This window comes from Dermacentor albipictus, chromosome 5 (genome assembly GCF_038994185.2).
Source record: "Dermacentor albipictus isolate Rhodes 1998 colony chromosome 5, USDA_Dalb.pri_finalv2, whole genome shotgun sequence".
NCBI lineage: Eukaryota > Metazoa > Arthropoda > Arachnida > Ixodida > Ixodidae > Dermacentor > Dermacentor albipictus.
The window spans coordinates 13982423-14004610 of NC_091825.1; the positions used below are offsets into that span (position 1 = coordinate 13982423).

The window sequence follows — 22188 nt, forward strand, 5'->3', positions numbered from 1 at the left end:
CTCACGGAACGGTGCGAAAACGCGCTCACAGCAAAAGCAAAACATTGTGCGCAGACATGCATGCAGACGCACAGTTGGTCGCTGCGAACCCATGCGATCGCTGCATTGAGGCTTCATTCTGTTATGCCCCATTTGGTTATGAAGACAGCCCACTATAAGAACATATTTCACATAGTTTACTCTCAGCCTACCTTTCACGAAAGAAGCCGGTTCAGGAGACTCCATCACGGAGACTGCGCGCAGAGGTGTTCACTGTACGTATTCGGTAAAGAGATAGCGTCTGTAACCGAGTCTGTGCTTTCAGTTTGCCCAAGATTATTATATCGACAGTCATAAACTTCCCTCATATTGAGAGTACGTACATAAATGTCCAGCAGGGCTGCCGCGTGGTGTTCTTATTGAGCACTGCAAGCGAAACCTATGAGAAGCATGCTTCGTGATCCCTCGTATTACGCAAGGGAGGCGCTTCCGACGAATGGCAACTCCGTAACTCCTCGCCCCCAATAAGCACCACAGAAAGAACTAAAATTTCCAACCGAACATCGTTTCCCCTGCTGGCAGGAGCCGCACTCTCAGTCTGAGGGTTGACGTATGTGTGCAAGTGTGCCTACGTACATGTGTCTGTGATCTGACGTCGCTCGTAGTGACACGCAACTTCGATAATTATTCAAGGCAACATCTGTTATTTTTGTAATCTGTTGCTTCAATAGACGAGTTAAAGTTTAGAGAAATAGCAAAACACACAAACCGAATGTCTGCGTGTTTTTGTTTTACTTCACACCGCAGCAAGAGAGACGTACTTCAGTTTCGTATGCGTGTTCCCAAGTCGTGCAGTCGCGCGCGCAATCATGCTCCGTATCCGCTTGTGTCTGCCTCAGTATTCACGTAGCACTGACTTATACCACTAGTCAGGTGTTCTTATGCACAAGGTGCAGAATCATTCGCTGCGCGAAACAAGACAAACGCAACAGTTTGCAAGCAACACCGTCAGTGGAACTGTGCCACACAGCAAAAAAGCTAGGAAAAAAAGAAAAGAAGGCAGGGTCCGTGATGTATGCATCATGTGATCTTCGAGAGTATGTGGGCGGCGAAGCTCACCTTCTGAAATCATTGGTTCACAGCACTGAAATATTTACGTCTTGGCTATTAATGAAATAATTTGAAAAATTCTTGCCGTAGAATGCTCCCTAAAGGGCACGTAATAATTTTCAGCATATAACCAGAATTTTCTATGTGGCCTGGTGAGGGGCCCGTTAACAATGCATGCCCTGGGACTACCAGCCGAAGGGCAAGTCTGTGTTTTCCTTTAGTTTCAGAGAGGAAGCCATGCCTCATCAGCTGCCGCCAGCAAGTGTTGTAGACTTCCACTCTCAAATTCTGTGACATTTCAAAGTCTACTGGTGTCATTGCAGAAAACCTGAAGGAAAAAAGACATCTTCAAGTAATTAACAAGCCACTACACTTTGGCAGAAGGCAAAAGTTTGTTACCTCTAAAGCTGTCACACAATTTAAGAAACTTATGCACCTAACCGTCTGAGTAGTTTAGGCAGGCATGTCAACCCTTATGCAGTTTCTAGGCACTGTTTCACAAAAAATTCACTGATGATTACGATACTCCCTAATGCGAAATTTGAGTGCAGCTCTATACGTGTTTTCATTTTGCAATATATTGGCTGGTGCAAACAATCTGTCTGGTGCAGCACACTGCAAACGGTAATGTGTGGTGCAACTGCCTCACTAATCAGATCGCGAGAGGCAGCACGCGGGTGATGCACGGGCACGATTCACGGCCTCCACTCAAGCACGGACTTGTTTCCATATATGGTGTGTGTGGACGCACTTACCACATACCTTATCGATTCCGTCGTCGGTGAACAGACGACGGCGCATTACTCTGGTGCCATCTCACAGTGGTCGTCACCACAGAGCTCGTCTTGCGCAGCACTACACACTTCTCATGCTTTTGCCATACCCTCCTCCTCGCACTCTCTTTGCTAACTTTCTTTCATCCTTAGCTTTGCTCATTCACTCAGTAACGCCGAGGACGCCTACACTCGACGCAGGAATGGGCACTTAAGAGCTGTGCTCTAAAAACCTTGGAATAAGTCTGCACATTGTGTTGAGTATATCATTTGTTGTACTTATTCTCTGGCTTATTTCTCTGCTAACAGCCTTCAACCTCTGAAGCAGCACTTCAGACACACTTATTAGGACCGAAGTAGGGAAGCCGGCTGGCTGCAACCAGCCACAATTCTTGCAAGTGAAAGCTCTCTTCCATCGTGTGTTAGCAAGACTTCACGAGTGCATACTGAAGAGACATCGTCACTATAGCCCTTTTCACAAGTTTTGAGTTTGCGAAATCAAACAGGAGTAAATCTTTTCACACTCGTGGGCTACATTGCCAGCAAAAATGTCGCTCGCCTAGGATCATACGGATACCTTAAAAATGCAGGTGCATGTTCGACGGTAGTTCGCAAGTTAAACCTTTTCCATGCTGTCTGAACGAGAATAAAACCAAATCTACATCATGAGATGCAGTCACAGAACTGCTTAAAACCACAAGTAAATCGTCAACGCATCTAAAAATCTTGAGGACCGTGTTTATGTCATCACTCTCTAAAATATGGTCGGAAAAAAAAATGTTGCATAAAACAGGAGCGACACACAAGCCAATGCAAATCCCCTTTCTTATACACGAACAGTTCGTCATTAAATTAAACTAGAATGCTGCCAAGGTAGAACTCTAAGAGTGACATAAGACTGCCAATGGACAGGCTGGAAGTGTTAATAAAATCTATGCCACCATGACCCTCAATGCAATGTTTTACTTACGCAAGACAGAAGTTCATAACGCAGTATGGAATAAAGAGGTCCTCTACGTCAATATGAAATCCATGGCCAATGAATGTCTGCTACTAAGGAAATCAACGACTTGAGCGGAGTCCTTAGTGAAAAATGGGTCAACAGAACCAATCTTGTTAAAGTCCTTTAACAAGAACTGACTGACACAAAGCAGCCAGGTGTTGTGCTTGGTTACAATGGATGTAAATGGCATATTGGGCTTATGCATTTTAACCACAAGGAACACTTCTAAGCTAGTGTGCCTACATTTGCTAACAGATTTTGCAAGGCACTACAAGTTCAGTTTTTTCGCAGATGGCTACAGCTGATTAAAGGAGCACGGCTTATCGATGAAAAATGGAACGGGTTCGCACTTGGCCTTTCATCACGCTTCGTGCAGCTGTGTGCCGCAGTTTTGGGAACACGCATCTGCTAGGCGAGAGCCGGGGATTACTGGCACATGAATTGCTGGAACCATATTCCATAAAGAAAAAAGGTGATGCTTGTGCCGGTGTCCCGTAGGCCTTATTGCACAATAAGAAGTACCAATTTTTATATTCACTTTAGTGATTTGTCTTTTTTTTTCTTTGGTCATGACAGCATGTCCTGTGGGTTTGCACAAAGATAACATTGTTAAGCTTTTTTTTTTTTACCCATGTAGTGCATGTCAGCCATGTATGCAGGGGGGGGGGGGGGAGGCGAAATGAAGCGGCATAACACCACCCTCCCGTCCCCGCCTATACAACACATTCCTAAAGTGCCGCCAAATAAATCTTGAGACTTGACAGCTATTCGGTGGTCAACATTTTGCTGCTTTTCACTCCTACAGTATGGCGGTAGTTATTGGCATCACCTGGGGTGTAAAGGCCAGTTTTGTCATCAATTCAGTGCCCGTGTGACTAACTCGAGAAGCGTTCAGTTGTTCAGCTATTGAACAGTCACACGCATCGCTGTTGCTTCGTTAGTTCAACCTTCTTTATTTAGACTGATCCAGGGACCAGGAAAGGAATTCGGTTCATAGTCAGCTGGTCTCTATGCTTGAGTAACAAGTTGCAGCCAGAGAAAACGCCAGCTGAGTTTAACTTTTCCTTTTGCTTCATTATTTCCTCGAGTGGCGGCTCGCAATGACGCTAGCAGATTCTCGGAACCATATACCTGCGATATGGGTTAGATAAGGTAGAAAATAAAATAATGCGAAACAGCGTCCATTACCAAACCATGCAATAACCGCTAAACCCATAAGCGATATGACTTGTCATCCGTTACCTCGTCTGGTTTTTCGTTAATTGTACAGCACTTTTCGTGCAAAATCGGCAACTGGAAACAAGAGTTGCTAGAAGTTGAGAAATTAAGCTATCTACTAAGGGAGAGAGCAGAGGCCACAGTCAAACGGAAATGAAAAGCGAAAATTAACAAATTTGACATGTTTGTGAATAATATTGATACTACATGCATATTGCGTGTTTCTTGCGGACGATGCACGCGGGCGCCCCGACGAAGACGACGAACGCTCTCTGGCTCTCGCGCCACCATAATGTTACGCGAACGAAGGATTAAGAACTGTAGACTATTTACAAAGTATATTTATAAAGGATAACTGCAGCGCTGGCCAGTTCAGCCGACAGCTTGAGAGTCGGAGAGCATTCGTTATCTTCGTCAGGGCGCCCACGTGCATCGTCCACAAGAAACACGCAATATGCATGCAACAACAAACAATATGATGTCGATGGTGGACACATTGTTGAAGACCAACAAGTTGAATGTGTTGTCCGCGATCCCTTTGAGTATGTGGCCGACTTTGTCAACCTCGGCCATTTTCTCGTCGACTTTCCGGCAAAAAGAGCGAGCACGTCTTGTATGTACGAGACATACGATTCACCAGAAGACTGAACTTGGGTAGCAAGCTCTTTTCTAGCAGCCAGCTGCCAACCGGTGGGATTTCCAAAGAGGTAGTTGAACTTCTCTTTGAAAGCATTCCAGCTAGAGATCTCGTCCTTGTGTGTCCGGAACCAGACATGAGGAGTTCCGCCCAAGCAGAATAGGACATTCGCTAGCATAGTGGTAGAGTCCCAGCCGTTGTTTTGGCTAACACACTCATACAGGCTGAGCCAGTCCTCTACGTTAACATTCTCTTGGCTGGAGAATACGCCAGGATCCAAGGGATTGGTAACCGTAACATATATTGTTGTTGGAGTCACAGGAGTAGAAGGTGACGAGGTGTCGTCACCGGAACATGGCGAGGATGGGGAATGGCACCCTCCACCAAAATGTTATGTGAACAAAGGATTAAGAAGTGGAGACTATTTACAAAGTATATTTACAAAGGATAACTGCAGCGCTGGCCAGTTCAGCCCACAGCTCAAGAGCCAGAGAGCGTTCATCGTCCTTGTCGGGGTGCCCGCGTGCATCGTCCACAAGAAACATGCAATATGCAAGTATCGATATTTATGCACCAACATTCTTTTATTTAAAGATCTCAGTGCCCTTCCACTCTGTGAAGAAGGATGACCAGTGAAGCTGTGTAGTGGGTCCCTTAATGATGAACTGCATCTCCGCCGCGAGTCGGCCCGACATTGCACTATCTTCGGGATCGGCCCACATATGGGGAGTGCTTAACGCCTGCTTCACCTCTGCCGCGGGTCAGACCGACATTGCGCTTCTTCAGGATCGGCCCACGTATGGGAAGTGCTTAATGCCTGCTTCACCTCCGCCGCGGGTCGGATCGGTACTCCTCTATCTTCGGGATCAACCCATGTATGGGGAGTGCTTAACGCCTGCTTCATCTCCGCCGCAGGTCGGACCAGCATTTCACTATCTTAGGCATCGGCCCACGTATGGGGACTGCTTAACGCCTGCTTCAGCTCCACCGTGGGTCGGGCTGGTATGCACTATCTTTGGGATCAGCCCATGTATGGGGAGTGCTTAAAGGGAAGCTGAAGAGTCTGTCGATATCCATAGGACGCTCATCTACGGATGCGGGAACCTTATAAACCATGCAGGTAAAATTTTGGGGGGGATTTTTCACTTAGGAGCCACGTAATCGTTTGTTAAAATTGCACTGTCGCTCCGCCCCCCGTCGAACGTCGCGTGCTGCTGCTGACGCTGACGATGCTTGCGGAGACCGGAAACTGCGGCGCAGTGACGTCAACACTGGTGTTTCATTCCTTCACAGTCTCCGCAACCATGCCTGACCGTGCTTTTTTCTGCATGCGTGCCATCATAAGCTGCTTCACTCGACCCTGCATTCCTCTGTGTCCATGTAGAGTGGTAGTTAACGTGCACACCATCAATTGAAATGGTGGCCTGACAATGCCGGCGTTCTGTGCAGCCTAAGGGTTGCATAAAAAAATGGCTGTGGCTTAGGTAAGGTTAAGCCCAGGATGCGAAGCATACTAGCCTTTAATTTAGTTGTTGAACCACTGTTTAGCCTGGTGAACTGCTGTTGCTTGGCTATATTTGGTTCGGCTAGATGAAGAAACAACTCATGCGTTACTCTGCTTCGCCTTCAAGAGTGGAACGCGAGAGTGTTCCCGTCGACCCGCCAAGGGGTGTAAGACAATGAGCTACGGCGCAGCGACTACGCGCCCCGCATTGGACGCGGTGAGCGTCGAGCAACGCAGCGTTCGGCGCGGCAACGAAATGTGCGCCTGAGCAAGCGACGCACGCCTGAGCCTCAGAAACAGCTCGTTTCTAAGGCAACATCGCATTCAATAGAGGCGCTTTTGTACCGCTTTGAAGCCTCGTACTCGTGGCTCAGTGGTAGCGCCTCCGTCTCGCACTCCGGAAACCCTGGTTCGATTCCCACCCAGCCTATCTTGCAAGAGTTGAGCCAAAGCCACTACTCCTCTGTCGTGACGTCATGGTGTCACGTGGTATTGAAGGCGACACCGCCGCGCCTGAGGAGCTGGGTTGAGCTCTCGTAATATGCTTCGCATAAAACCAGTGGCCGCAACGATGTTGTTTTCCATTACTTCCCACAAGACAAGAAGCTTTCAGCTAAGTGAGAGGCTGCTGTGAAGTGAAAGAAATTCAAGTGCTCAAGAACAACAGTGCTGTGCTTTAACCACTTCTGTGACGATTACTACCAGAGTTTAGCAATAATGTGTTTACCAGAAAGCTTGCCTTCATGCATAGTGTTCGCCGCCAGCATTTCCCATTAAACATTACAGTTACATAGGCTGCAGTTGTCGGGAAGCATAAAAAGCAGTCAGGGGTCTTTGACTGCTATTGTGTTCCACTCTTAAAGGCGAAGCTTAAGCGTCCTCAAAATTTTTCATTTCTTTTTTGCGGGTTTAAGCACTTTTATAGCGAATGGTAGCCATTATTCATATTTGCTCTAGTAAAGGTACCCCTCGCCATCTCATCTGCATAGATAAGTTACCCCCCCCCTGAAGAAATCCTTGGTACGTGCCTGGTGCACGTGATTGCTTTGTGCATGTCAATCCTGTTTGTATGAGATATAGGTGTTTCTGTGTAATAAATTCAGTGGCAAGTTAGCGCTCTTTCTGTGCCTTCTTTTCACTTACTTTTGCTGCACCAGGACCACATTTCAAGTTACGTTATTAGATAGTCACTTCAGTTTTAATTTTAGTATTTGGAATCTTGAATGTATTCGACACAAACAAATATAAATTTCAAAACATGTACAATAGAAAGTTTCGGCAAGGAAGTCACACTGCCATAAACACAGCCTTCAGCCAACATAAGCCAAAGATGAATGCACTGTCAGCATGGCTTACATCACCAGTTGATTTTTTTATATGTGCTCAATGATTCAAACAGCTTTTTCTTCAATGATCTGGAATGCCCAAATAACGAGTCATAATTGCCGAAGCTTTACTGTAGTGGCTCTCTTACTCATGGTCAAATCAAACAGGACAACATTCAATTCGTTATTTGAAAGTTGGGAAAGAAATTGAAACAAAGGCTAGGTAATATCAAACATGCAATCACACTGCACCGCACTTGTAATAGGGAAGCAGTACAGTGCAGCAAAGGCATATCTTGCAAAGGAGATTGCAGAAGTGGTACGGAAAGAAAGAAATAGGACAGGAATGACGTTCACTAGCAACTTAGTTTATTTTGAAAAAACCAACATGTGTAAATTTACACAGTCAGTGTGAATTGGCGCACACGAGAAAACTTACAAAAAAGTAAGTAAAGTAAGTAAAAGTAAAGTAAGTGAAAAGTAAGTATAACTTTTGTAAGTAAAACTTACAAAAAAGTGGGAGGCACACTGACTCTCTAGCTACAAGAAAGGAAGTCCCTGTCCTGACTGGTATGACCAGCTCTGCCCTCCCCCCCCTGCACAATATGTGCAGCCCAGCAATGTGCAGCAAGAGCAGGCAGACTCACATTCTCGATGAGCTTGGTCAGGTTGTCCTTTGCCAGCTGCCGTCCCTCCTCGGATTCTGGACTGGAAGGCAATGCAGACTCGTTGCTACACACAGGCGCCTGTCAGTCTCTGCTCACCACTGGTGAGCCTAGTGCACAGTGCCCATGAGTCCTTTGGCATTGCAATACCGTGAGAATGACAGGCAATTTTACATGAATTTCTCTAAATTTTATGCTGGTGGCTTCAAACATTTTTTTCACATTACAGTGCAGTCTACTTATAACGATATCAAGAAGAACAAGAAATCTGATCATTTTAAACAACTATTGCTACATCTCGACAGCCATTTAAAAAGAAACAATACTGAACACATGTTTGATGCTTTGAAACCAAATCTGCCTTTTGCACTAAAAATAAACGTTGTAGAAAGTAGGCAGTGAAAAATAAAACATTTATACCTCTAAACAGCGTGTTAAGCATTAGGCATGCTGAAATAGTCTGAAAGCTGCACTTGCTTTCGCGTGGGTATCAGGTTCATAACTGCGGCATGCATTGCGTCCAGCTGCTGCGCAAACACTGGCGGCAAAATTTTAGCTTGCATCAAATCAATGAGCAACTCGATCGAGGTCGGTGTCAAACATAAGCCATTGGCAATCTCGTCATCCCTGCCGCTGCTGTCATCGCCTCCGTTGCCGTTGGTCGTGACAAAGATCACCCCATCGGATATCTCTTCGCAGAACAAGGCAGTACAATACGTACTCGGGAGCTCCTCCAGCGAAGCACCCACCATTTGTTTCATTGTCAGTAGCGACGTGCCCCCAGAACTCGGTAATGTCAGTGGCTTCCACTGTGTTGGTTTCACTATCATGGGGTGTTTCACCCTGGCACACAAAGCCCACCTTTTCAGTTGATTGGCATGGCCCCTGGTTGCAGCTGTCATGATAGTGGTACTCTTGCGTAGGCTTGTACTTCTTGGAGTCTTGCAAAATTTGCAGCTTTGTCTTTTCCCTTTGGGCTTTGTCGGCACCATCTTTGATCTTCTATTAACAGGCTGTCAGCTGCTTTGGGGCTGCCTCCGTAGCGCATTTTTGCACTTGCTGAGAGAGTGTAGGAAGGGCAGGCACCATTGTTTTTTGCTTCTTTTTCCACCTCTCTCTCTCTCTCTTTCTCTTCACGTCTGGAGCATAGTTTCATGGCATATCAGAGCATGATCACGGGTGGTGCTGATGATCTGTGACCATTTCCTTTGTAGTGGGCGAGTAAACTGCTGCCCTGGTCTGAATAAATAAATGCAATAGAAAAATAAGAAGAGTAAATGCACAAACGTAGCATGCACTTTCACATCACCTATTCATTGTTCATACAACGGCCTATCTGCACACGAGCATCCACCACTCTGCAAGGCTGCCGCTGTCAGGGCCCCGGTGCCCTCCCCATCTGCACGAAGACCTAGCATGGTCGGGGGCGCTGCCTCCTCCTGCGGGGGTGTTTGCGGACTCGCATATCGCCTGATCATGTGTTTTATGTCCTCATCTGCCTTGCCATGAGCCCTACACAGTGCGCATTCAACAGCAGTGTCGAAGTACCTGTGGTAAGTTAGAGACCTCAGGGCTCCTGCCCACGCCTCAAACAACAGGCTGCCACTGACGCTGTTGTCGTATACTGGCTCCAGGCAGATGTCCGTTTTCCAGGGACCATATGCTGAAACGATCACTTTCAGCAATAGTATCGGCTTGGCCCCACTTTCACCATCGGTATGCGCTGATTGGCTGTTGTAGCAAAATCGAATGAGCTTTTCTATGGTAACTTTTCTATGCAAATTAAAGGGACACTAAAGGCAAATATTAGGTCAAGATAAAGTGATAGACGAGTGCTTGAGAATCTGTAAGGCATCAATATTATCACGAACAGGGCCTTGGTAAAGGAGAAACTGAGGTAAATGCAGGACAACATTAGAGACTCCCCCGGGGCATCCAAGCACTTGCCCGATGACGAAAGCACTCCTCAGTTAAATTCTCTCACTGTACTCAACCACTCGTTGTGAAAAACATCATTGTATTGTATTAGAAGATGAAATAAAATGCTACTTATCCAATTCTATTTCATTTTTGGAAAAAACTAATTGAAATTACTCTCAACAACGACACAAGGGGTCGAAAGGTTTCGTTTTCACTACTCTGCACCGGTTTTGCTGGCTCGCGAAACTCGCACAAACTGCAAGTAGCCGAGAATTCAACTTCCATGTTATGCCACGAGATGCCCCAACGGTCTACGCCACTTCACCAAAAAACAGCTGCAGCGGCGAATTCACTGCTCTATCTTGGCTCGGTGACGCCGCTTGTTGGGCGCTGTTTTACTCACCGATGGCAGCAAAGGGCGGTGATGGCGTATGCAACATCACCATTCCCCCGGTTGGGTGGTGAGAGATTTGAATTTCGAAAAAGGTATTCGGACCCTTAACCCTTTGAGGGTAGATTTTTTTCGCCATATGCGACCGCCCAGGGTCGATTTCTTTTACTGTATATTCTAATTCTTCTTAGGGACTTATTTCGAAAAAAATGTACCGCAATACAGGGTGACCGTAAAATGAGAAAAATATATTCTGCGTTGGTATATATGTACTCTTCATTCATGAATAATAACAATAAAAAAGGAAATGAGCTTATAAGAACTGTAAATTTGATGCATTTTTATACACATAGTTCAAGGCCTTAAAAATGCACACACGAGAATATTTTGCAAGACTCAAATGTTCCTGCTCTTACACTAATATGTACATCCATAGCGTAATCGAACTGCGTAGGTGCGGGCACTCAAGAAATCTATGTGGTTCTGTGCCCGTCAAAAAAGCATGTGTGACAAAGTTCTGCTTATCTTAATCTTATCGCCAACCAGAGGCAATTAGTTTTCGCGAGTGTCAAAAAAAAGCAACGAAAACGCATGCACGGCGGCATCCTTCCTATACGGACCCCTGTGAGCACTAAACGAGCGAGAAAGAGGCGGTCACCCTTTGAGCGATTAGTAATGAGTTAGCCATCAGTTTTACAAGTGCAAGAAACCTACACCGCCCGCGGAACGATATCCAAACCGCCGCCCGCCCGCGCGCCAATTCGCCAGCGGTAGTATAGAGGCGCGGGAACAAAGTAGCTCTAATACAAACCATGCAACGAAAACAAAGAAAGGGGGCGAAAAGAATTCCCTGTATTCCCACATAGTGGCAGCACATGACAGAAAAGAAAAAGTTAGGAAATTGGCGCACGTTTTAAACGTACAGATGGCACCGTACATTTACGTCATTGACCGTCAAAGGGTTAAGATACAATTTCCTCCAAAACTAAGTCCTTTCTTGGCACGGAACAACCAATGCGAGGTTTCTGGAATGGTATTTAAACAGTCCACGTCGACTTCTTATTTGCCTTTAGTGTCCTTTTAAAGGGGGAGGTTAGCTTTACTAGTACAAATGTGAATAGCACCCACCATTCACCATAAAGACGCATAAACCCGCAAAAGAGAAATGAAATGAAGTGTTTCTCACAGATACGCCTCTCCTTTACTTCGCAAACAAGGAACCATGCCAAATAGACTCGCGCAGGAAAGAAGCGCAGGAAGAACACTGCCAACAACAAGTAAACAAGCGAAAGTGTAAAATAAAGATTACTACTGTAGCAGAACACAACTTAAAAAATAAAACAGCAGTTGGCAACCAAGGCACACAAACCGCACGGGGTTGTGTTACTCCACCAGCCACTCACAGAAGCAAACAAAATCGTCGTCATGCAACTTTTGAAAATGTCGTCGAACTTGATACCTCCGGAGCGTCTGCTGTTCTTGAAGAGTCTTTTCATCGGTGAAAGCAATGAGGTGTGCAACAGACATGTACGAAGTGTATGGAGTCTGAACATATAACTCTTCAAAAGTCCGCGGTACAGTTCATTTCACCACTTGACCCATTTCACTCGTGAAACTTCACTGCCAACTGAAGTGAAACTTGACAATATATTGTTTCAGAGAAGCAAGCATTTTATTTCAGTTCAATAAAGAATTAGGCTTTCGCCATTCGACTATAATAGGCGAGAGAAAACGTGTATAATTACACGCTAATAATTTAATTTTTTGCGGTTACCGCCTTATTTAGGTAACAGGAAGTGTTTAAAGTACGAATTATTTGCAACTTCGGGAGGAACGGTGCTGACGGTTATGAAGGCGTGGGTGGGGCTTCACTGCAGATTTAAGTTGTATCCACCTATAGTAGCGTTTTTTTAATTAGCTCTGGAAGAATTATAAATATATATATTTGCGGAACAATCACAGTTCTTTTGGATCCCTCGTTAACTGCTCTACCAAGTGCCAAAACCGACTCGTATTGCTATTTGGGAAGATGCGTAACGATGCGTGGCCGATAGTCCGCTACAACCGCGTAGAGCCAGAACGCTGCCGTTCTAGACGTACTGCGCCAGCCACAGAACGTTACTAAAATACCTACATAAGCACAGCAGAGAAGTGGATACGTCAGGCGGCTTGACTGATAACTGTAGAAGTGTTATTCAAGACACACGGAATTGTTCTCTACTTTCGACAGCGTTTTCTCTACTTCCTTTTTAAATAAAAAGATGTTGATCCATAAATATTTTCATAAATAACGGTTAAATTTGTTAATTTTCACTTTTCCTTCTTGTTTGGCTGTTGCCTTGGCTCTCTCCCTTATTAGATTGCGTAATTTCTCAACTCCATGCGACTCTTGTTTCCAGTTGCCAATTTTGCACGAAAAGTTATGTGCAATAAGGGAAAAACCAGATGAGGTAATGGGTGACAGTCATATTGCTTATGGGTTTAAGGGTTGTTGCAGCGTTTGATTATGGACACTGTCTCGCATTATTTTATTTTTCGCCTTGTCTAACTCATAAAACAGGTATATGGTTCCGAGGATCTGCCAGCGTCGCGGCGAACCATCACTCGAGAAATAATGAAGCAAAAGGAAAATTTAAACGAAACTGCCGTTTTCTCCGGCCGCAACTAGTTTCTCGAGCATACAGACCAGCTGATCACAAACCGAATCTCTTTCCTAGTCCCTGGATCAGTCTAAACAAAGAAGGTTGAACTAACAAAGCAACAGCGATGCACGTGACCATTGAATAAATGGCGACAACTAAACGCATCTCGAGTTAATCGCGTGGACACCGAATCATTGAGGAAACTAGCCTTCACAGCTCAGGAGATGCCAATAACTACCGCCATTCAAAAGGAGAGAATTAGGCAGCAAATTGTTGACCATCGAAAAGCTGTCAAGTCTCAACATGGATTTGGCAGCACTTAAGGAATATGTGTGAGGAGTGGTGACGTAGGCGGGGAGGGGAAAGGGGCTATGCCGCTTAATTCTTTTTTTTGGGGGGGGGGGCCCAGGGTACGCGCTTGTATAGGAAGCAGCACAAGAGAGGGTGCGACTCTTTTCTAGTCATCTCTGTACACTGGCTGAGGGCAAACAGGTCATCTTCCAGCCACCAGTCCTGGCGAAATAAGATTTAGTGTTCAATGAGATGGCTGTTCCACTCTGCCCAGGCTCCCATCCAAGCTTTCAGTATCTGCACAAAAATCCTACACAACATGCATGTAACTGTGACCGGCCTGTAATCTCTGAGCAATCCAGGGTCACCGCCTCTCTTGTGAATGAAGGTGACCTTGTCCTGAAGCGATTCTGATGGTAGTATGCCATCGCCGGTGAGAATTCCACTGAAAATTTTCGCCAGCTATTCTCTTGAATCTGGCCCCAGATGCTTGACTATGGTATGCTATCCAGACCACAGGCAGTATGTGTGTTGATGCAACCAAACGCCCTCTCGACAGCCATTCGTCATATCTGCCACTCTGTATCTCCTTCTGCAACTGTGCGCGCAGATATACCAGTGCTCCAGTATATCCTCTCTCGCTGGTTGTGGCGCTCCGTACAGTTGACATAGGTGAACAGTCAGTGCCAGTTGAAGATTTGTCATCCTCTCCTCGTTGCGAATCATGGGCTCCATCGGTCAGCTGTCGAGGGATGCCACAAATTCCCAGAATTTCACTCCCGCCTTTCTCTTATCCTTATTCATGTCAAAGAGCATTTTGTGGTCAGCCTCGGATATTTTACATCATTTTACATAATGGCTTGCGTGTGTTGCTTTCTACGAATTTTCTCATCCCAAGCCACCTTGACAGCGCCAGTGTCACCTGCCTTAAGTGCATGACGGTGATTGCGATTGGCGGCTTGCCAAGCCTGCAATGCTGCACGAATCTCGCCGTCGCACCAGTTTCTTCTGGAACGTCCACCCTGCGATTGCACTTGTTCATGTCTCTGCATGATGCACTTTAGTTGTGAAACATATCCTGTGTATGGGACTGCTGTTTCCCGTCGAAGACTAGCTTCAAATTCTCCCGCCCCTGCTTCGAACATCAATACTAGGAGGACTTTCTGGAAGCATACCCATTTCGCTCGCACTGGTCTGCATCAAGACGATGAGGTGGAATCCAGTCTTAAGTGGTTGTGGTAACTGCCAATGCTGCATTTACCCTCCTCATCCACACTGAAGCCCTGCAGCCTGGCATTCAGACCTTCAGACAGCAGGGCACAGCATGTACGTCTACCTTGGGCACACCAAGTGAGAACACCAGTGCATTCTCCTCGCATGTTGGCAATACACAGTGTATGGTTGTCCGTGGCTGTTTGCACCAGTTCTCCGTTGAAGTTCGTGTATCTGTCCAGCTCTTTGATCTGGCCGTTGAAGTCCCCAAGGAGTAGACTTTCCTTTGTTGGACCCAAACGCACAATATCCTCTTTTATGCAATGGACTGCCTGCAGGTTCACATCTTGCTGATTCACAGACACTCACATATACACTACACATACTATCACTGGCACCTTGTGGATGTGCCCACTCATCCAGATGTAGTTCATGTAATCACAGGCTATTCCACTCCACTGACCATCATTGCACCACAGGAAGCCCCGCCACCCTATCTGGCCGAACCTTCTTGGTTGCAGTTTGCCCAACTCCAGTTTAGGTAAATCGGAGGTCACTCCAGGTCACGTAAGCATGTCTCTGCTACACCATATAGGGATATGCCTTCTTCATCGAGAACTCTGTGAAGCTCTTCCCATTTGGCTTGCCTCCTGCCCCCGTTTATGTTGAGGAAGCCCACGACCACCGTATTCCCTGCATGTGACTTGCCCATGGTATTAAATGCCACTTTTCCCTGTAGATAGCAATCCCAACGTTTGCATCCCTTTCCCATCTTAAACTTGAGTGCCTTGGGCAGCGCCAGTTTCACTTGGTTCTCTTTCCTCCACTTCTCTCAATGGACTCTGCCTTGTAGGCGCAACCCTAAAAAAAGCACAAATCCTACGCGAAGCGGCTAGCGCCATCTTGTGGCACATTGCACCAACTCGTGCTGCTCTCCGTGGCTTTCGCAACTGGCGTGCGGGCAGGACATGCTGAACTCGTGCATGCAAACTTTTCGCCCTGTCTCGGCATTGTTTAAGGGGAATCTAGCAAAGCAAATGTTGCAATTATCCTGCATGAGAAACGCTGTCAAGAAGGCAACATTTGGTAATTATATCCGATATGCAGTGAATAAAATACTGTTATATATGGTTTTCTTTCTCATAGCCCTAATGCATAAGTTTATACTCTTTAAGTCGACTTATTTTTGTAACTGATACGTCGTTATATGTAGCATCATCATAAGTGGACTGCACTATGTTTATTTTGCTTGCTAGGTAATTAGCTTTTATATTTCCTAAAAACATTCATATTTTTCCAAAATACATAAAGGCAATAAGGTTATGCTTACCTGCATAATAATTGTTGCATTTATAGCCAAATATTTTGTTGGGTATGATCAATTTGACAAAGTGCACTACGTGCTGTTTTGCCACTGAACAAGATATATTGTGGAAACTGTCTGTATAAGAAAAGAACCTATCTAAATGTGCGAGTGAGCCACCTATCAGCCTCCTGGACAGTGAAATATAAGTTTTAAATCTTTGATCAACGTAATTGTTTTTGCTCTGCAGCTATTTCAGTGCCCACTATGTTATCCGAATAACTTTTTGTCTTTTTCTTCCTTTTTAACTTTTTTGCTTTCTGTTATAGTGAATAGTGCAGTTATTTTAAATGTTTATGTAATAAAATATGCCAGGGGAAAGCCGGCACTTTGTCATCATATCTAGGGGCGATTCCACAAGAGATCAACACAGGTAAAAAAATTCATATTTTAGATTTCATTGAATATTTTATATTTTATGCGCATATCACTCGGTAGCACTTAAGTGAACACGGTTTATTTTCCAAATGAATATTTCAGGAGGAAAAAAATTACCAGATTCTTCAGTGTGGAGGTGCCTATTTTATGCCCAAGGCATTTTCACAAATTCACAACGATGTGAAATACAATATGTTACAGCTACAAAGAATATATTCTTGAGTGTAAAACCTAGGCGTAAAAAAGGGTCAGCTAGCACTGTTTGAGGCTTCCGTGCAAAACGGAAGTGTTTTAGAAAAATTCCTGAATTTGCTACAATCTTCGAAAGTTGCTATATTTACGATTTTTTATCAACTAAACCAATCCATGTAGCCTTTTGAAATTCGCTAAACTGTGAAATCTTAACTTACTCAACAATTGTGCTGAATATTCTTTCTGTATCACAAATTACCATTTCTAGAATTCGCCTCAAATTTGAAGTTTTGACAAAAATGAACGCTATATAAAAATCAAAATAAAAAGAAAACATCGTACATTTTTCTCAAAATCTCGTACACAACTGTTCACAGGCACGTGGAAAAGAATATTAAGAAACACGTTGCATTATTTTGTTTGTAATCATAATACAGCTGGTAGAAATGAGAGCTTTGCCAGAATGCAGCAAGGTGCTAAGAAAAAGGGACATTGCGGTAAAAAGAGCGTGCATAAGGCTCTGACTTGCCTAAACTTGACCGTGATTGCGACATAAAGGCAGTTTTGACCTCATAATTAATACTTCTGCATAAAAGTGTGTTTAGTACACTACATATTCGCTTGAATTGGAATAAAGAAGTGCCAACATAACCATTACGTGGCTTATCTTATTTAACAGCAAGTGCCTGCACCTTGCAGTGTCGATAATTTGTGCCTTCTGTTAATGTAGGTTTGTATTTACTTGTGTGCTACAGAATTAACGCTTAACTCTGTATGAATGTACACAGGTAACAGAATGTACAGCAGGTAAATGCCTCTGAAAATGTCGTACTGGTCATTACATGAACATCATTATGCAACCTAAGAGGTGGTGGTGGAAGTACCTAGCGATGGTGTTGGTTAAAGGGAAGCTGAAAGGTTTTCCAGAAAAAATGAGTGAACATCTGTACATAATGGTTTTCAACTCTCCGAATTCGAATATCGTATCAAAATTGAGCGAAAGAAAGCGCAAATATATGTTATTTCGACGAAAAGTGCAGCAGCGGACACGCCCAGCTCGCGTGTCTCGTTTCCGCCTGTGATTGGTCGGTGCGCCTCGAGACGTCAACTCTAGTAACCGACCGCTGCCGCTACACATGAAGCGCGGCGCCAGGTAGTTTGGTGCTGTTTTTCTGGGACGGTAATGGAAAATTTAGAGAGACTGCGGTTTTCTGAGGAGTTCGGCGTTACTCCCTACATGTACAAGCCGATTGCGAAAAGCCGGCCTCTCGAAGAAGCAAACGATGCTGGTGCGAGCAGTGCTTTCGACGCGAACGAAAGCAAAGTCTTGAGATCTCCTCGTGTTGGAAATGCTCTTTGGTGAGTATGTTTTTTGCAAAGTGATCTAGTGATCTCGCCGATCTTTCGCCGATCTAGTGAGCTCGTTTCCGGTCAAACAACTGTAGTGTTGTGTTCCTGCATGTCTCCTCGTGGAACGTAAGCGAGGATGCGATCGTCGGCATTTGTGCGCTGTCCAAAGCTGTCGGCAATCTACAAAGACGGTTTAAACGCGTGAAAAGCTTCCCGGTTCAGGCAGTACGTGTAGTGACCTTCATCTGTTGACTACCACTCACGTTGATTACCACTCACGTTGACTACCACTCTACATACACGCAGACGCACCAACAAAGGAATGCAGGGTTGATCGAAGCAGATTACAATGGCACGCACGCAGAAACAAGCGCGGTCAGGCATGGTCGCGGACGCTGCGAAGGAACGAAACACTAGAGTTGACGTCACAGCACCGCGGTTTCCGGTCTCCGCTCCGCTCGCTCACTCGACGGGGGGCGGAGCTACAGCGCAATTTCAACCAACGATTACGTCGCTCCTAATTGAAAAGAAACCCCAAATTTTGCCCACATGGTTTATAATGTTCCCGCATCCGTATATGAACGTCTTATTGAATTCGACAGACTCTTCAGCTTCTCTTTAAGGCAGGGTTAGCTGGCAGATAGTGCCAGCGATTGCTTATTTTACTGCCTCTGAAGAAAAAGAAAAAGGAAGTGTTAGACTGCTATATAATGAAATGTTCACAGTCCCTAAGGATCACCACTTGTTGGTGATCCTTAGGGACTGTGGGGAACTAAGGGAACTAAGTCCTTAGGGACTTAGTTCACAGTTTCTTAGAAAAGCTGGAAAGAAGCGCGACACTTCCTCTTTCAGATACTTGGGTCTTTTGGGAAACATTACCTTGGCACATTAACCAAATGTGCCAAGACTGTATGCCTGGAATACGTGGCAAAGATTTACGCTGGTTCTTTTTGAGGCGGCGAAAGTTCTCTACTTCGTCCGCATCTGCATAGAGCAGTTTTACAATTTTCAGCGTTGTGGTCATCTGCGCCACCATTTCAGAGGCTGACCTAATGACTGTAGTGCTGTCTGCTTTGAGAGTATAGAGCGAGGCTTGGTGCTTTACTAAGCCACCAACACCATCGCAAGCGTTTTTGCTAAAAGCCACTTAGTTGACGTGTGTTCCCTCTGTGACAGCTCGCAAAGCTGATACTTGTTTCTGAAATGGCTACTGGCGCCATCAGACACGTATGTAGCATGTTAGCCAAGCTGAAGTTCTTCCTTCGTGCACTCACAGATTTTTTCCAGTGCAAAGCAAGCATGTGCAGCATCACGACATACGTCATCACTGAGAACCGCAAAACATTGAGTGGATCCGCTACTCGTGACAACAAAAGTAAATAGCGAGACCTGTCTTTTGTGCCAATGGTACGATTGTACCTCGTTCGGTACAACAGCTGTCCAATTCTCTGCAAAGTCAAAGTGAAAGACACGAGATCCGTGCTGTTGATTCCGTTTGGCATCGTAATTGCTGATGCTTGAATGCCCCTTATGTAATCATGGGTGATCCACTTGACAAGCCATACTCCAAGCTCCTGGAGAAAGGTAGTAGCCTGTTCTGTCTTTTTTACGAGGTTGCCATTTTCCCATACCACATAGTTTACCTCTGTCTCTTCAGGGATTCCCAAAGTTGTACAGTAGTAGTTAAAGCATCCTCATTTGCACAATAATCACAATCGCCCAGGAAACAATCGGTCGTGGGCGAGGTGCAAAGACATCGTTCTTTGAGGTGGGTAATTGTGTAGGCACCTTCAGTGAGCTCTTCTAGCGCGGAAACACACTGTGTGGCATTGGCACAATACATGCAAAGGCACACTTCTTGTTGTGGAGCAAGAAGAAACCATTCTGGCCGGAGAGAATAAAACTTTGAGAGCCCAATAGATGTATCTGGATCGGCTTCCTTAAAGAGACGATATGTCTCTTGTACCGAGCGGCTCATGAACCTCTTGGCAGCATACTGTTTGTTCCCATCCATCGAAACAGATACTACATCCTTTTTGTTGGACCTCTGCCGAGAACATCCATGCTCGTCTTTGGTATAATATTCTACCGCAGTCTGGACGTCTGTTGGGTTCAACCATGTTCTCTCAGGTGCGTCTGGTGCTGACCATATTCCACGATTCTCGCGCCAACGTTGGGATTTGTATATCATGTAGGCTGACAAATTTGGAATGAGAGCTTGAACTTTTTGGCGCTCCAGTTGGCTTGGCAGCAGAGTGAACAAGCACATTCACTCTTGATACGAAGGGCACATGTCATAGGCTTTTTTAAGGTTGGTGAACCATTCGGTGCACACGCCGCATTTCGTACCTGAGGGGTCCAAATGGCGCTTGCACTCTACGAAGTGAGATTTCGACCTTGCAGTGCCACCGAGTTGAATTTGCTTTAGCACCGGGCGAAAGTGCCTTAGTCGCGAACCCGACGTCTGCTGATGCATGTGAGGCAAAGCTTCAGGTGGCCCTCCTTTTCGCCTCTCAGTTCGTCTTCTCCCGGTAGGAATTCATCAGCTGTTTCTGCAGGGGAAGCATCGGAAAAATAGAGCATTTCTTTTAGCCGCCGAAAGCAACTTTGGCATAACCGGTCGTCATCCTGTGCATGGCAGGCAGCTCGCGGCAAGAGTTTCTGCAGTGCAGATACACCAATGTCTCCAACCTTGCGGAAATTTCTTTGAAGCGGTATTTTCTTTTTGTGCACCTTCAAGTAATCTGCACAAAAGACCCTATCACTGCTGTAACAGTGAGCCATCGCACCTCTACTCACAGCTCAAAACTACTGCGAACACTGTTAGCGCCCGTCTATGATGAAGGACGACTGTGGGATGTGCGCAGAACCCTCAGCACAAAACTGGCCTGTCGCCCGCTTCGAGGTCGTTCACGCCTGATACAAGCAGACGTAAAAATAAGAGCTCCTACCTGAACGAAGTGGAGGCAAAAATTAAGGTGTACTAGATTGACTCCGTAGCTACCCCACATTCAATTTTTATAATATGCAAGATAACTGTGCCATCACCTATAGGTGGTGTTTAAGGGATGGTAACAACGACATGTTACTGGCTCTCCGATTGCTTCCGGCGGTTGCAATCAGCAAGAGCATGACGTTCGAGATTAGCCTGTGTTACCCAAAGAGCGCCATCGCTGGGGCAATAATCCGGACACCAACTATACCTCAAAAACCATAAACTAAATCATTGCTTCCGAAACAGGGAACACGGTGTATAATATCAGAGTTGTCAAGCAGAAGGCAGCTCTTGAGTAGACAGCAGACGGCAGCGCATCCGAAACAACCAGAGTGCACGTAGCTTATTCTGGTTAAGGCGGCGGCCGCACGGCCAGGAAATTTCAAAGTATTTTACTCCACTTGATCCTTCTGCCACCGCCTTTCGTGGATTCCCTCCCTATTCTGCTACACTCTACCAACACGATCAAAAGAGACTATTTTTACAGCAGCCGCATCTGAAAGCATGAACTAAATATGGACGCCAACGATGGCCGAGGAAAGGCATCACTCCACGAATTTATGTCGGAAATTCAGACATTTTAGAATGGCATGGTTGAAGTAATAATTCTAGTTTAACAAAGCTGCCTTTGCGTCGCAATCACGGGTCAAGTTTAGGCAAGTCAGAGCCTTATGCACGCTCTTTTTACCCTGATGTCCCTTTTTCTTAGCACCTTGCTGCATTCTGGCAAAGCTCTCATTTCTACCAGCTGTATTATGATTACAAACAAAATAATGCAACGTGTTTCTTAATATTCTTTTCCACGTGCCTGTGAACAGTTGTGTACGAGATTTTGAGAAAAATGTACGATGTTTTCTTTTTATTTTGATTTTTATATAGCGTTCATTTTTGTCAAAACTTCAAATTTGAGGCGAATTCTAGAAATGGTAATTTGTGATACAGAAAGAATATTCAGCACAATTGTTGAGTAAGTTAAGATTTCACAGTTTAGCGAATTTCAAAAGGCTACATGGATTGGTTTAGTTGATAAAAAATCGTAAATATAGCAACTTTCGAAGATTGTAGCAAATTCAGGAATTTTTCTAAAACACTTCCGTTTTGCACGGAAGCCTCAAACAGTGCTAGCTGACCCTTTTTTACACCTAGGTTTTACACACAAGAATATATTCTTTGTAGGTGTAACATATTGTATTTCACATCGTTGTGAATTTGTGAAAACGCCTTGGGCATAAAATAGGCA

The 22188-nt window shown here is 45.1% G+C and overlaps 1 protein-coding gene across 3 annotated transcripts in view; it reads right to left on the reverse strand.

The window, feature by feature from the left end:
- Window positions 1-22188, reverse strand: part of LOC139059847 (coiled-coil domain-containing protein 28B) — a 41405-nt gene that overhangs the window by 11396 nt on the left and 7821 nt on the right. For all 3 annotated transcript variants that reach the window (XR_011514398.1, XM_070538284.1, XM_070538285.1), the window contains exon 4: window positions 8197-8257. Coding sequence is in view for 2 of the 3 variants with exons in the window: in XM_070538284.1 (XP_070394385.1) it covers window positions 8197-8257 (61 nt within the window). In the remaining variant the exon portion in view is untranslated. The remainder of the gene's footprint in view (window positions 1-8196; window positions 8258-22188) is intronic.